At 39.2% G+C, this 16,407-nt stretch overlaps 3 protein-coding genes and 1 pseudogene across 3 annotated transcripts; 1 reads left to right on the top strand and 3 right to left on the bottom strand.

The window, feature by feature from the left end:
* Nucleotides 1–119: 119 nt before the first annotated feature.
* LOC106361725 (pectinesterase inhibitor 7-like) lies at nt 120–1,080 on the bottom strand. The gene has a single exon (XM_013801538.3). It carries the CDS (start codon nt 887–889, stop codon nt 284–286), a length of 606 nt encoding a protein of 201 aa, XP_013656992.2. The 5' UTR covers nt 890–1,080; the 3' UTR covers nt 120–283.
* A 1,344-nt stretch (nt 1,081–2,424) lies between these two features.
* LOC106361724 lies at nt 2,425–5,858 on the bottom strand (annotated as a pseudogene).
* Nucleotides 5,859–6,025: 167 nt separating this feature from the next.
* On the top strand, nt 6,026–7,531 carry LOC106360063 (protein SRG1). The gene is made up of 4 exons (XM_013799667.3): nt 6,026–6,355; nt 6,429–6,676; nt 6,760–7,090; nt 7,165–7,531. Exons 1-4 carry the CDS (start codon nt 6,098–6,100, stop codon nt 7,405–7,407), a joined length of 1,080 nt encoding a protein of 359 aa, XP_013655121.1. The 5' UTR covers nt 6,026–6,097; the 3' UTR covers nt 7,408–7,531.
* Nucleotides 7,532–7,713: 182 nt separating this feature from the next.
* On the bottom strand, nt 7,714–9,487 carry LOC106361722 (uncharacterized protein C227.17c). The gene is made up of 3 exons (XM_013801536.3): nt 9,259–9,487; nt 8,432–8,550; nt 7,714–8,112 (listed from the first exon to the last, which is right to left on the bottom strand). Exons 1-3 carry the CDS (start codon nt 9,341–9,343, stop codon nt 7,990–7,992), a joined length of 327 nt encoding a protein of 108 aa, XP_013656990.1. The 5' UTR covers nt 9,344–9,487; the 3' UTR covers nt 7,714–7,989.
* Nucleotides 9,488–16,407: the final 6,920 nt, after the last annotated feature.

Here is a 16,407-nt window from a genome sequence, read left to right on the forward strand (position 1 = left end):
ATATTAGTTTAATATCACTAACTCAGATGAATGAATATCAAAACCTGTGGGTTTGAAAGAGGATATTTCAAAATACTCTTCATGGCTTACAAAACTATATCACTAATCAAACATCAAAATGAAAAGCTTCAAACTATATAGACCGTAGATGATATAACAATGTGGCAAGAGAAACTGATATGACTCAGAACCAAACCAAAACACATTTCTTGAAAACACAATACAAACCAAATCCAAAAGTATAAAAAGCTCAAGTCCTCATGACCAAACCGTTGCAATATATTCAATGCTTGGAAGCATAGACATTGATCAAAGCCAAGGCATTGCTGGTATCTTGCGCCACACGCACAATGTGTGCTCTGACTAAGCTTTTCAGCTCCCCATCCATGCCTTTCCCTCCAAACCCATCAAGACACGTGGTCTCATCTGTCAGCGCCGCGCTTGTCCACGTCCGGACATTGCTCAAACAGAACCAGAAGTCTTCTTTGCTCTCTCCTTCCTCCAGATTCTTCAACTCCTTCAGCGACTTGCTCAACCTATCAACAGTATCTCCCATCTCTTCAACACAGTCCAACACGGCCTCGTGCTGCCTCTTTGTGATTCCTTTGTAGTCAGTCATGTCCGAGATATATGTTTTGGCTGACTTCGCTCGGGCCATGCTAACGGCAAGCGCTGTCTCGGCGAGCTGAAGGGGCCGCTTCTTGATCTCGCTTGCGTAAGAAGACAGAGACTGAAAACATAGTTCCGGGTACGTTGCTATCTCACAAGAGGATTTGATGAACTCAGTATCATCACTAGATTCCTCTCCAAGGTTTCTTGCCATGGCTATTGCTGCAGTGGACACACACAGAACAAAGAGAACCAGAGAAAGATCTAAAACTTTCGCCATTTTAGGTTCCTTTAACAGCTATGAGTGAGAGTAGCAGCAAAAGGGTTCAGGGATTTATAGAGAGGGAGGATTAAAGAATGTTCCAGATACATAAAAAAAAAATCTAGAGCAAAAGCTGGAGTTAGTTGAAAAGTTAATAAATGTGAAGCAATGAGGGATATCAATAAGAGAGGATAAGCTGGAAAAGTTTGTCTTCACCTACAGTGTTTTTATTGCATCACATTATCTTTTGGAACCTAGCTTTCTACATAGGCAGTGGTGGGGTCCTAAACCACGTGAGGAATGACTAAACCCATGTTACTAAGCCATATGAAACATTGGTCACGAGATATATATATATCTGGCTTTTCAATTGAATAATGCAGCTTAAAAGTTTAATCTGACACTGGTTTTGAAGTCAAATTTTACAAAAAGACATCCCACGAGGATCTATAGACATTGAAAGGCACTTCTTATTACAGCTAACCAATCCGACGCGTTCACACTCACGTGGTTCTTTCTTTTTCTCTGTGAACAAACAAGTTACCTTTCTGTATTGGGCCACGAGGGCCCCTCAAAGAGAGTTATTGGAGGACTCCCGACGCTGATGCTCAACGGTTCTCTCCTACAGTTAGGCGCATGCTAAAATTGAAACCTGTGATTGCAAATCTGATGTGTTGCTCAGTCGGTGATGGTATGTACCTCTACCTCCCTCTGGCATGATTCGTGGACTCGCTTTGGTCCGTCAATCTCACTCATTGGGCCACGAGGCCTCTAGCCTAGAACACTAGATATAGCAACCTTATCAGACCAACCCCATTAGGTGTGGGCATATTAACCGAAACCCGAATCCGACCGCAAAATCCTAACCGAAGTTAAAAAAAACCTGAACAGGTTTAGGATTCAACCAGTCCGGATTCCCGTACCTAATTGGTTATATCCGATATCCGAACCAATTACCCGAAGTACCCGAATATATATATGTAAGTTTAGGGTTAGTAATATATACTCAAACTTATTTTATGACCGATTACATGATTCATATACTTTACAATTTTGATTTATCTTTTATTACAAGTAGGATTTGCGACTTGTTTTCTCTTTGCTTTTCATGCCTAGAACTCAAACAGGAATATTCAGATTTGATTTCTGTTTGATTTTAATGTCTTTTTGATTTTGATTTATGAATAGATGAATTCTTTACCATTTTCTATTCAAGATAATACAAATAAAAATTGTACGAAGAAAAAGAATACATGCTCGTGTTCTTCAACGAAATAACAAATCAGAAAGATCATAAATCTTATATTAAGTTGTTCGATCTTTTAACTTCAACAGTATTGTTTCTGGTCTCACAAAATCAAATCAAGGATACATAGAATTATTTTTTATTTGTTACATAGTTCAGTTATACCCGATATAACCCGAACCTTAAAAACCCGAACCCGATCCGAAGTATAAAATAACCCAAACGGGTTTTGTATCTCTAACATCCGAAAACCCAAAAATCCGAACCACCCCTACCCGAACCCGAACGCCCCGGCCTAAACTCCATATTGAACCATCAGACAAAAAAAATGTTCATTGCCCCAGGTAACAAGCCAGGAAACGTAGTCTTTGTGAGGAATCATGTCAAAAACATTCATTCCAACAACAATGTCGCCGCACTTGGCATACGATATCAACAAGAGCATTGAGCACATAGAAAAAAATTAAGTTAATCACATCGACGAAACAGTTTTCTTTCTAAAGGCCCTGGACGATCTCTTATCGGTACCACAAAGACATTGCTTTCTTCTGCTGACTACATATCCTTTGATTTGATTAATTATTATTGTGGTAAATCTGCTGGGATGAGGCTTTTAAGTGCTTGTTGTTGTTCATCATTATCGACCTTGGCTATCCATTCGCAGATAATATGGTTCACCTCCTCTGGGATCTCGTCGTGGGGACAATGACCTGCATTGACTTTTTTAATCTCCATACCTGGACAAAACTCCTTCAGTAAGGCCACTTTCTTCCGCGGATCCGATATGGGATCTTTCATTCCCTAGACACATCAATGAGACCAATGAATATTTTGATCATGTAATCCCTGATAGAAGCTAGAATGAGGATTCAATACATGTTAGACATCTTGATACCTGTATTACTAGAGTTCTCTCCTCAAACCCTTTGAGGAGATAATTCAAAGGAAGTGAAAGATCAAAGCCGAATATACTTTCCAGGACCATAACCACACCTGGATCTTGGGACTATTGTGCTTGTTAAGGTAAAATGTCACAATCATCAATATTTTAACCTGTAGAACAAGAAGAAACTAATGCAAATAAAATGCTAAAAAAAAGGATACTGCTCTTAGCATTTCAGTGATCAAAAACTCATCAGCTCTCTCAGGTTTCTGCATCACCAACAAGCAATTGGGTTACCCCCAAACAACTTTGAGCAACTATAAACAAGATCTTCATATTACTTACAACTGGATAGCAATCCTTTAATAGCTTTTTGACATTGAATCGTAGGAAGAGGATAAGAAGTCTAGCACCCAGCTGTGCACCAAATGGAACTCGCCTTTCCTGAAAATAAAAACATTAGGGTGTGTGAGAGATAATTACTTAATGACATTCCTGAGCCAAAACTCTTCAGTAATGAGTGAGATATATACCTTAGAGACTGAGAGAGGAGAGTATCCAGGTATCACATTGCCAGCACTGTTAACAAGGATAACGGACTTAACCAACTCTGGCCAAAGAAAGGCCATTAATGAAACGAAATAACCTGACAAAGGCAAAACATAAGGACACAACTAGATGAGTGGCACAAAACATTTTTTGCCCCTTTATAGTACAGCTTAGTAACTAAGGGTGCATTGCATACCACCGATTGAGTTCCCTACGCAATGCGCTGGTTCATCAACCACTTCAATCATAAAATCCCGCAGTAGTTCTGACCATAATAGCTCGGTGTAAATGATATTAGGCTTCTCTGATTTTCCAAATCCCAAGACTGTGATGGTCCATACTCGGTTTTTGCTGTTTACAATACTGTCTACATTGTCACGGTAATGCTCTAGAAAAGCACCAAACCCATGCACGAGGAGAACAGCAGGGCCTTCATTGCCAGCCACTGTGTACTGAAACAAGGAAGTGCGATTACAAAATAATGACCAATGAAAGGCCATTGGAGTTGTGTGAGTAAATGATCACAAAACCTGAATAAGATAGCCTTTCCATCTCCAAATCCTTACAGAGCGTCTTTTATCATCAGTCGTCTCTTTATTTAGAGCCACAAGTGAATACCACTTCCCAAAAAAAAATCAAACAGCTTCAAATATTTTTTTAAAAGAGCATAAAAAGCATAACGCATGTGATGTGACTCTTTTGTACCTCCATAGAGCACACAGCATCGGTTGCAGCAGTCACTGTAGAAGCTGAATATCCAAACGGAGACATAAATCCAGCGTTTCTTTCTTTTTCGTACTCGATTGCTTCATAGTGAACTCTTCTTCTGGATACAATACCAAGACAGAGCGCAGGTCCAAAAAGTTTGAAAAATGAAGCTCCGGGCCTAGTCTCCGCATCACGTAGCCTTGCATGAACCCTGGTCAGTATCAAAACCAAGATTAACCAAAATTCATTATATAAGCAAGCTTTCTTATTAATGGACATCACATACTCTTGCCAGTCGTCTCGACTTGTACCCTCCAAGTACCTCAAGTATCCTGCTAAGGCGTTCAGCACAGCCTCAGTTCCACCTCCAACAGTATCTCTATTTCTGGTGATAAAAGCAGAGTTGTTCACCTTCTTCCCTACAGTTTCATCAACATTTGGCTCCAAGTTCCTTTCCATTAGTATTCTTTCCGCGGATACACGTGCCATTTCCCTCCAGCTGTTTTCTTTCTCGCATAAGCTTTCCTTCATGTAGTCCTTCAGGTCATCGAGTGTTGGCACAGAACCTTGAACATGTTTCGTTTACCATTAGCACACAAATCAGATGTTTCAAGAAACTACTCAAGCAAGAAAAAAGCTTATATACCCCACTGCAGTTCACTTTCTGGAGATGATAATCTTACTGCAGGAACTGGCATAGTGACAGGCAGCGTTAGTTTCTTAAACTCTTCCCAAGAGTGTGGCAGATCCGACAAACTCTAGAGAACCAAAAACATATCACATAAGTAACTCAAGTTCAGAAACTAACATTCCAAAGGGAAGCAAATACATTTACTTGAGTCTCATAAAAAGAAGTCCTCCACACAACAACCCTCGGTGTTTCTCCAGGAAACGAAACTCCGTCCATTTTCTTCTTTACAGCTTCCACAACCTCACAGAGATGGTGTTCTACCTCTTCTTCCACAAAGACAAAGGGAGCTCGAACCTGTTACAGTCCAGTAAGTGCTGTAACAAATACTTATCTTGTCTGAAAACTGTTACCTCTTTGACAAGATCTTCAATGACATTCTCTGCATTCCCGTATCTGAGCATAAGATCTGATCCTTGCTTCTTCAAGGAGCTTCTCAACTCTTCCAACGCTATGATAGCTAGCTCTAGAGTCTCCGTTGTGTATCCTACAAATAAGCTATTGGATTAAACAACCAATAGAGCGAACACTTGGAAACTGAGTGATACTAGCTAAACACTTCTTGAACTTACGCGAGAGAATGCGACGATCGAGGACGTAGAGAGGTATGACGGCTCCGTGTTTGGACGCGGCGATGAGGCCAGGGTGATCATCAACACGAAGGTCTTGCTTGAACCACACAACCGCCGTGGAAGATTCATTCGTTGTGGAAGATAAACAACATCTGCATCGGTTCCTCCGGTGATCGGCGGGGAGATGATTCCGCCGGAGACGGTGAGGCAGTAAATGCGAGAGAGTGAGCGTTGCCATGAGGACGGCGGAAGAACAGAACCACACGATCAGTAGTTTCCATGAAACTGGAAGCAAACAGAGAGAGACAAGAGTTGTGGTGGAGAAGACTCGTTACAAGTGTGTGGTGTGTCCGTACTCACAAAGACAAAACAGCGAACACTCCAAACGACGTCGTACTACATAACTTTTAGTATTATTTTTTTCTTGTTTTGGTCAACGACATTTTTTTTTCTTTGGAACTTTCAACGACATACTTTAGTGATGGTGTTGTAATTTGGACAATATATCAGCTTTTTTTTTTGTCAGTGCTTCCCACACTCGCTAACAAAAAGTCAAAAGAACGATCAAGAAGAAGCGTCCATGGAAGAAGCCAAGGGAGAAAACCAGTACAACTCCATAATAGTTCCTTCTGTACAAGAGATGGTCAAGGAGAAGATGATCAAGACCGTTCCTCAGAGGTATATACGGTCCGATCTAGACAAAGCCGAGATCACAGATGACTCTGGTCCAAGAACCGAGATCCCAATCATCGACCTGAATCTTTTGTGTTCTTCAACCTCCATGACCTCTGAGATTGACAAGCTTGACTTGGCTTGCAAAGAGTGGGGGTTTTTCCAAGCAAGTCTCAAACTTGACACTATTTCAAACCCATATAGATCTCAATTTTGATCATTGTGGCTTTTATCTGTAGCTTGTAAACCACGGAATAGACTCAAAGTTCTTGGACAAAGTCAAGTCGGACATTCAAGATCACTTCAACCTTCCCATGGAAGAGAAGAAGAAGCTATGGCAACAACCCGGCGAGATCGAAGGGTTTGGACAATCTTTTGTTGTTTCAGAAGAGCAGAAACTAGACTGGAGTGACATGTTCTACCTCACAATGCAACCTGTTCTATCAAGGAAGCCTCACTTGTTCCCCAAGTTACCTCTTCCCTTCAGGTTTCCCTTCAAAAAAATGTACTTGCCAAACATCCAAAACTCTTCTCTCTATTTTTAAATCATGGTTATGTTTTTTTCTTCAGAGATACACTAGAGAGGTATTCAACTGAAGTGAAAAGCGTAGCTAAGATCTTGTTAGCGAACATGGCGAGAGCCTTGAAGATCAAACCTGAGGAAATATTGGAAGAGTTGTTTGATGACGAGTTAGGACAGAAAATGAGGATGAACTACTACCCACCTTGTCCAGAGCCGGATCTGGTTATTGGCGTAACTCCACATTCAGATGCTACCGGACTCACCATCCTTTTGCAGGTTAATGAAGTGGAAGGTCTCCAGATCAAGAAAGATGGCAAGTGGGTTCCAGTCAAACCTCTCCCAAATGCTTTTATTGTTAATATTGGAGACATGTTAGAGGTAAAGATCATATGGACTACAGAGAGAGGGTAAAGTATTTGTAAATGGTTTTTACTATGGTTTTGTCATTGTAGATCATAACGAATGGGACTTACAGAAGTATAGAGCATCGTGGGGTTGTGAACTCAGAGAAAGAGAGGGTTTCTGTGGCGGCGTTTCACAATATGGGAATGGGTAAAGTGGTTGGTCCGCTGAGAAGTCTTGTGGAAAGACAAAAGGGTGCGTTGTTCAGAAGCGTGACCATTGAAGAGTTTTTGAAGGTTTTCTTCTCCCGAGAGCTTGATGGAAAAGCTTTCCTTGATGTTTGGAGAATCTAAGGGGGCCCAATGAACTTTGTCTTCTCAGACTATTCCTGTTGTATTATATGTTGTACTATGTCTCTCTCTCTGCTTCAAAACTTAAGACAATCACCAGGAAATAACGAATTAGCATATTCCTGAAGTGTGTTGCGCAAAGCTCATTCTGATTAAGCAACATTCGGAGTCTCAAAAGACATACTTTCAAAGGAAAGACACTAAAACACTTACAGAAACATACTCGGCCTAGTGGTACCACTCTGATCAAATATAAAAGTTGTTAAACTTGGTAAAATATAAGTTTCGTTTTGAAAGAAAACATTGATACATGTTTAATATTTCCAACTTTATTAATTGAATAGGATTTTCATTTCTGTAGTTACCAAATACATTCAAATGATCTCTCAACATCCCTCCATATTTCCAAGGGTGCGCTTCTTTGGAAGATTGAGGCAATAGCTTTATAATGTTTCATGGTAACTGATGACAAAAAACTTTTCTTATCCGGCAGCAGAACAATCTGCAGATCTCTAGCAAAAAAATTGAGTTACTTGAAGTGAAAATGTCCATCAAGAATCCAGTAGAGAGTGTGAAACTCCACTTCTAGTAATTTGGATCATCCAAATGCCCAAACGTCTCGTTCCAGTGACTAGAAGCTTCTACCTGTGTCCTCATAGTCCAGATATGCTTTGCTGCATCTGCTTTCTCTTGCTCTTCCATAATTTTCTGCAATTGTCAAAACCATCAATATCTTGGTACATAACATACACTTTCAGATACACAATGGAAACTGCACCAATGTTAATGTTTTGTGTAATATTCGACATGGTGCAAAAGAACGATGTTACGCTTAACTTTGACGTAACTGAGTTTACACTTTACACCATAACTGAAAAGAAGTATGATTCACATAACTGAGGTTATCTAGTCTATTTGAGGTTATCTAGCCTATTTGATTTCCAATACATGATGCTAATGTTTAATAACCCTTGAGTAAACAAAAGTAATGAAGAATGAACCAGCCTTAAGATAGAAAACTACAAACCTCGGCTTCAGAAGCTGTTTTTGTCTTTAATGAAAGACAATCAAAGAGATCAGAGAACTTCTTAGTACAATCATCAAGTTTTCCAACCCGGTAGTACTGCTGCATTTGGTAAAATGGTGCTGCAAAGAGAGAGTCTTGAGTTAATCCTTAGGTTAATAGAGCATTAGAGCTAAGACAACGTTACAAGTAAAGTGAAGTCAACATAAACACCTGAAACATAATGCAAAAAGAGAACCACTCGAAACATATCGAGAGTAAACAGAGACGCAAGTACATAACTACAGATAAATCCAAAAATCATAAACTACCCTCTCCTTAAAAGATCAAACAGTTGTCGGATAACAAAGCTGTTAAGCATTTTAAGACTAATCCTTTATTTTTTTAAAAGCCAACCTTGTGCTGACCCATTGACATTGCTGGTTATGTTGGACCATCTAGACATCCCTTCAACAGAACATACATTGCGGAAAATGGTTTCAGACATCTTTTAATTACCAACATTCCCATCGGTGGCGTAAAGCTAAACCGTTACTAGACTTTGAGGAAGGTTGTTTTTTTTTGTGTGTACAACAGGCAAAACCAAGCACGAAAACTACAAATCAGTTTGTTGACAAAGAACACAGTTCCGAAATGCAAAGAGAAGACTTTTTCTAACGGATGGATCAAAATCTCAATCAAGTTCCAATTTTTATTGCCTACGGAAGAAACCCACATGAATAAAAATTCAGATTGCAACTACTAGAGAGGGTATGTGATTATGTAGCAGAGCAGATCGGAGATGTAGAATCAGAGAATGCGAGCAGACAAGGGGGGGAAACAAGACGTACAGTAGCAGAACCAGAGAGCGTCGAAGCATTTCGTGCAGGACACGCGCCGCCGCACAGCTGAAGAGTCGTCCTTCTCCGTGCTCATCGTGTTTGCTCGGTGCGGGAAGAAGAAATGGATCTGGAAACGGGTCAGGTCGTTGGTTTGGTTTTCGGGTTTAGGGTTTTTCAGTCACCAAACTTATTATTATTTCTTTTCTTTTTTTGAAACAGGCACAAAGAAGACAAATAATTTAAAGAACATCGATTTTGCTACATTTTAAGGGGTTATTGAGAATTGAATTTGTATAGAATTTGTAAATTTTAAGAGTTGATAGATCTAAAAAAGTTATATGAATTGTGAAAATTATACACAATAACCCCTTTATTAAACTGTATCACAACTAAACGAGTTAAAAAAAATACTGTCTATGTGTGTATATATTGAGGCACAAAGAAGACAAATAATTTATTTGCTACATTTTAGCTTTCTAAAGTAAATCGATTATTATTATTATTATTATTATTATTTCGAAACAAGCACAAAGAACACAAATAATGTTTTTGCTACATTTTAGTTTTCTAAAGTAAATCGATTTTGCTACATTTTAGTGAGTTTTCTTGGTTTATCATGCGGTTAGAGATAAGAATATTTGCACGCCATAACTATAGAAAGAAGTTTAATTAGGTATATGGAAAAGCACTGTACTTTTTTCATAAAACCCAAACTTAGCCCTTCAGGTAAACTTGGGTCTACACAAGCCATGTATCTTTCTTTTTTTTTTCTATTTCTCTTACTTTGATCCCTCTTCTTCTTCGTTTGATTGTGGAATTCTCTGCCTCTTCCATTAATAAATAACCATTTTTATTTCTTTTTCTCTTGTCTCTCTTGTTCCTCATTGGTGGTGCATGTTCTCTGAATAAATGACTGTTTTTTTTCAGAGACCTCATTCAATCCACCCTAACTTTTTCAATGGGCTAATTGGCCAAATAACCATTTTCTGGGGATAGATTAAGGAAGTAGCGATAATTTTGACATATTTCATTGTCAGACTTTTGTGCTTCCTCCCATCCGGTTATGCCCTTTAAAGTAACAGGTTCCCAGTTCTATATTACAAAGTAAACTACGTGGTGGGTTTGTGTCTTACCGTGACAATCACAAAAACTTACGGAGCGCGTAACTGAGATGTATTCAACACATTATGGAAGAAGATGTAGATATAGGAGTAGATAAGAATCATAAGTTTACCAGAAACAAACGGCGAATTGACAACGATGAAACAAGTGTATTATATAGCAGTTACAGAAGGTCTATACTACATAGTATAAAGGGAATAGTATCCCTATAAATGTAGTTACAATTGAAAGAGCATGTAAATACTTTGGGTACAGTTGAAATGTGTATGATACAAGGAAAGTACGTAGTACTTTACCCAAATAAAGCCAAATACTCATGTTGTCAACTTCAGATAGGCAAAATCAGATGTTACTATTTATTGTACAGACGAACTATTCCATATGGTATAAAACAATATCATAGCTAGAGTTGCGTGGAAGTTAGAAAGTACGGTACATGGGGTTGGATGAGGAGGCGGGTACATATAGCGTGGGGTATTTCTAATATAATAACGTCGACGTCAGGCTTGGGCATGGTCAACCAAAACCCTTGGAATGCAACAGCATGAAACAAACCATCAAATTTATATGAGTGTGCGTTCCATGCCACATAAACAATATATAATATAAACTTAGAATGTAATTTACCAATATAATCACTAACAAAGACAATGACTTCTACGGTTGGGGAGATACAGTGACATAATTAATGGAATAAATATCCAATAATGGCTTACAGCTACTCCATATTAAGGAGTAGGAGGAAGCCACATAAATAGGTAGAGTTAGTAAAGATATTTTTACTGTATAAAGTTAAACAAGTGGTGTAAATTAGTAGTTGTATCAATAAATGTTGTACTCCATCTATTTATCAATGTAAGTCCATCTGAAGAAACTCATAAAATTTAAAATTAAGGGAGATGGCAAGAGAACACCTGAAAGTCAACACTAAACCCAAGCTAGGGAAATATAAACCCCAATCACAGTACTAGATATGTGTTATAGTGTTACGTACACATTTACACCGTCCATTACGAGGACAGTTAATTTCCTATAGACACATTCCTTTTTAAAATGCTATGCTAGGTATATTTCATCCACAACTGGGCAACATGCAATACAAAGCTAAGAGGAATGAGTAGACATCATTTGGAAGTAAACACGAAACCCAAGTTAGAGAAATATAAACCCCAATCCATTGGCAAAGCAACCCCAAATCCGTTGGTAATAGGAAACGTAGGGAGAAGCTCACGTACAATTTTTTTTCCATATAATATAAACTATGTTATTTTCTATTTTTCATATTCCATATAAGAGTATTTTACATACAATATAAATGTAATGGGGATGGTAAGAGAACACTTGAAATTAAACACTGAACCCCGCAAGAAAACATAAAACACAATCCATTACTAGATATGTGGTGTATTGTTATGTACATATTTGCCTTATTCATCATAATTTCAAGGCTACTTTTGCCATAGTTCAGCAAGGATGGAGCAATATGAAATACAAATGTAATGGGAATGGTAAGATAACATGTGAAAGAAAAAACTAAACCCAAAGTAGGGAAATATAAACCCTAATCAATTGGCAATCCAACTATTGGGGAACTTAAACCCACCTACCATTGGGTTTGCAGCCTTTTCTTGCCAGTGGGTTCGCAGCGTGTCTCAAACAATCTACTTGGAAGCTCTAATTCGTCCATACAAAACCTGAAGAACAAAAAGCAATAGAGTCAAAGAGTGAAGATGGTTCACAATGTAATATGCAATATAGAAATGAATAATGAGGTAAAGTGAGTAAGAACCGACAACTGACTGGAACAGTATATCATGTGAATGTACCATTCCATGTGGAATGAAATATGATGAACCGAATACTATTCCACTTAATATGAGACGCATCAGGCGAAATATACAGATACGGTAATAGACTTAACATATATGTGTTGCAGATTGCATTCCACAAAATATTCGATATTTCTACACCATGAACTATGGACAACAAAGACAAAAAGCCCAAATGAAGCATAAAGTAGATTAACGACATCAGTCTGAAGCACCCCCAAACACAAAGCGAAACAAATCAAACATTATCACAACCGATACTATCCTACATGGAATGGTTGATTTGGATACGAATACTATTACATTCAAAATAGAAATATATCTAAAATTTCATATTATGTGTACTGACAAGCCAAATCTCAACAATGATATTCTATACATCTTCGTATAGATTACTATACCAGATAGATTGCATCATCTACATGAAACAATTCAAATTTAAGAAACCTTCACGCAACCCGGAAAAACTCGAACCCTATATTGATTTGAAAAAGTCCGATATGCTACGCCGGAATTTCGTAACCGGAAGAATTGTTGGTTTACAACAGAAATGATGATACAGATTTAACAATTAAAACCCCTAATTTTGCCAAGATCTAAAATAAAATCAGAAAAACAAAGACAAAGGAGAAAGAGAAAGAACTTACATCGTTGTCAAAGATCTGAGAAACCTGATACTCTGTCAAGTTGGAGATGCCGGCGGTGTTACTCCCCTCCGCCGAGACCATCGCGCAAAACCGAACCACCGACGCCCGTAAAACCTAAGCCGATTAGAAGGGAAGACGACGGAGATGAAAACTTGAGTGCAGTGAGAGGCAAGCCGTAGGAGGAGATAAACAGCAGGGTGTTTTAGAATTCCAGAAACACCCGATGAAGAAAGTGAGAAGGAGAAGTTGTGTGGAAGGGAAGAAGACACGAGTAACTTAGAACAATAAATTTTTTTTTATGAGATAGAAGGTTAGCCGGTTAATTGAGAAGGGTAGCATAGTATTATTATGTATATATGACGCCGTCTATATATCTGTTAGGTAAAACCACCAGTGTGTGAATTATCATTTTTTTCATGTCTATAGCCCCCAATTTCCCTTTTTCAATTGGCATTCAAAGTACATTTATAAAAATTGATATATATATCTAGATATTATTGTTGAAGTATTGGTTGAAAGACTCCAGGAGAACCAGAAGGTTTCGGCATGAAACCGGGTCTGATGATTAGACAGTCGATTTCGGTTTAGAAGTCGGTTTATGTTTAATGTAAAACGTCGTCGTTCGAGTCTTCGTTCTTCTTCTTTAAAAGTCTGTAAAGGTTGTTACAAATTAGTCCACGCAGAGAGGCCGTTAGAGGTTGTTATCTTCGACGTGTGACAAGTTGTAATCGAGTCGAGTGTGAGAGCGGTGAGCTTGGGAAACACGGTGAGAGAGAAAAGAGATAGACGAGAGAAAACTAGAGAGATTAGAGAGGAATCTACGGGGGTGAGAGTTCTCTGTTTTCTTGGGGTTTTCCGGTGAGTGTTACGGCGGCGTTTGTTCACTGAGCTTAGTGAATTCCGAGGAGATCCTCGGCCAGACGTAGGATCGCGGTTTACGTCCGAACTGGATAACATCTCGTCGTGTTCATTAGCTAGATTCTCTTTTACTTCTCTTCCACGCAAGATCGAATCAACACTTCTCGATCGAACCAAATACCTAACGAATCGCAAGAAGTGGTATCAGAGCCAGGTTCTCTGGTAACTGGTTCAGATCGAAGAAGGAGTGGTGGAAGATCTGGTACTATTCGAACTCAGATCTCGCGATGACGTCCGCGAAGATCAAGATGGAGAAGTTCGATGGAGTGGTTGATTACAACATGTGGAGAGAGAGATTACTGGCAAATCTCGATCTTCTAGGTCTGACAGATGCTCTTCAAAGTCAGGAAGAAGAGCTGAGGAAAACTGAATCCAAGCTGAAAGATCCATCAGTCAAAGACGGGGATACTGATTCGGAATCACCCAAGAAACCTGATCCGCTGATTGCAGATAAGCAACGGAAGGTACGAAGCACGATCATCATGAATGTTACTGATACTATCTTGAGAAAGATCCTGAAGGAGAAGACTGCTGCTGGAATGCTCAAGGTTCTGGATGCTCAGTACATGTCATTATCGCTGCCTAACCGTATGTACCTAAAGCAGAAACTATATGGTTTCAAAATGAATGAGTCTATATCCATAGAGAGCAACATTGATGAGTTCCTAAGAATCATAACTGATTTGGGAAACGTCATGGTGGAAGTCTCGGATGAAGATCAAGCTATACTGCTGCTGATGTCGCTGCCAAAGCAGTTTGATCAACTGAGAGATACTTTGAGATATGGGAAAGAGATGGTAACTATTGATGAGGTGATGAACTCGATTCATTCAAAACAGCTTGAATTCAGTGTGAATGGAAAAGGAAATAAGAATCAAGGAGAAGTGTTATACTCTAGCTCAAGCTTTAGAGGGAGAAGTACCAAGCGTACTCAAGGTCAGAACAAGTTCAAAGATAAGTCCAGATCAAAGTCAAAAGGTAAAGGGAATAATCCAACTTGTTGGGTGTGTGGCGAAGAGGGACATTTCAAGAGAGACTGTCCTAAGAGAAGTAGTCATAAGGGAAAAGAAAAAACCTCTGAGTCTGGAGAATCTTCGTCTGTTACCGGGGTTGACTACATTGAGTCGTTAGTTGTTACAGAAGCAAACTTGGCAACAACAGTAGACTTCAATGAGATTTGGATTTTGGATACTGGGTGCACATTTCACATGACACCTAGAAAGGACCTGTTTACTGAGTTAGATGAAGGTGCTGGAGGTTCCGTAAGGATGGCTAATAACAGCTTATCATCAGTACAAGGTATTGGTACTGTAACCTTGAAGACGGCAGAGGGTCAATACATCTCAGTGAAAAATGTCAGATATGTGCCTCAGTTTTCAAGAAACCTGATATCACTTGGAGCTCTTGAGAGTAATGGATGCACATTTGTCTCTGAAAATGGAGTCCTCAGAGTAAAGAAGGGATGCAGAACAGTTCTTAAAGCTACTAGAGAAGGCAATCTGTACTACTTACAGGGAAATAGTCACAGAGGAGAAGTGAATGCAGTGAGTGTACAAGATGAGACGCATCTCTGGCATAGCAGACTGGGACACATAGGTCAGAAGGGAATGGATGTACTGATAAAGAAAGGATACTTAGACAAATCAAATGTATCAAGCATCAAGTTCTGCGAAAGTTGTATTCTTGGGAAAGCTCATCGTGTAAGTTTTGCGACTGGTAAACACACGAGTGATGTTTGCCTTGGTTATATACATGCAGACTTTTGGGGATCACCGTCTGTTCTTGCGTCTCTTGGAAAATGTCATTACTTCTTGAGTCTGATAGATGATTACTCAAGAAAGGTGTGGGTATTTTTCTTAAAGACAAAAGATCAAGCTTTTGAGAAGTTTGTGGAATGGAAGTTGCTAGTCGAGAATCAAACAGGTTTAAAAGTGAAGAAGCTAAGGACTGACAACGGTTTGGAGTTCTGCAACAAAGAGTTTGATGAGTTCTGCTCAGAGAATGGAATTGGTAGACATAAAACCATTCCATACACTCCACAACAGAACGGTGTTGTGGAGAGAATGAACAGAACAATTCTTGAAAGAGTGAGAAGCATTTTGAATGAGAGTGGCTTACCTAAGGTGTTTTGGGCTGAAACGGTTAACACAGCAGTGTATGTGATAAACAGATCTCCTGCCTCGGGGATTGGTGACAAAGTACCTGAAGAGGTTTGGTCTAAATCAGTCCCAAAGTTAGATCATCTGAGAAGATTTGGCTGCGTATGTTACTATCATTCAGATAGTGGAAAGCTACAACCTAGAGCCAAGAAGGGAATCTTCATTGGCTATCCTGGGGGAGTTAAAGGCTACAAAGTGTGGTCTTTGGAGGATAAGAGAGCGGTTGTGAGCAGAAATGTAACATTCAATGAGGAAGAGTGTTACAAAGATCTTGAAAAGGTTTCAGTAGAGAAGAAGGAGAAGAACACTATGTTCTTGGATTTAGTTCTCTCTGAAAGTGAACTGGATGATGACTCGGGTGGAGATGTACTATCAGAATCCCAAACTGAGAGTGTCGATGACACAGGAGAAGCGTCAGAAAGTCATGACCCACACTCTTACCAACTTGCCAGAGATAGAATCCGTAGAGAAGTAAAGCATCCG

Source organism: Brassica napus, chromosome A3, assembly GCF_020379485.1.
Source record: "Brassica napus cultivar Da-Ae chromosome A3, Da-Ae, whole genome shotgun sequence".
Classification (NCBI taxonomy): domain Eukaryota; kingdom Viridiplantae; phylum Streptophyta; class Magnoliopsida; order Brassicales; family Brassicaceae; genus Brassica; species Brassica napus.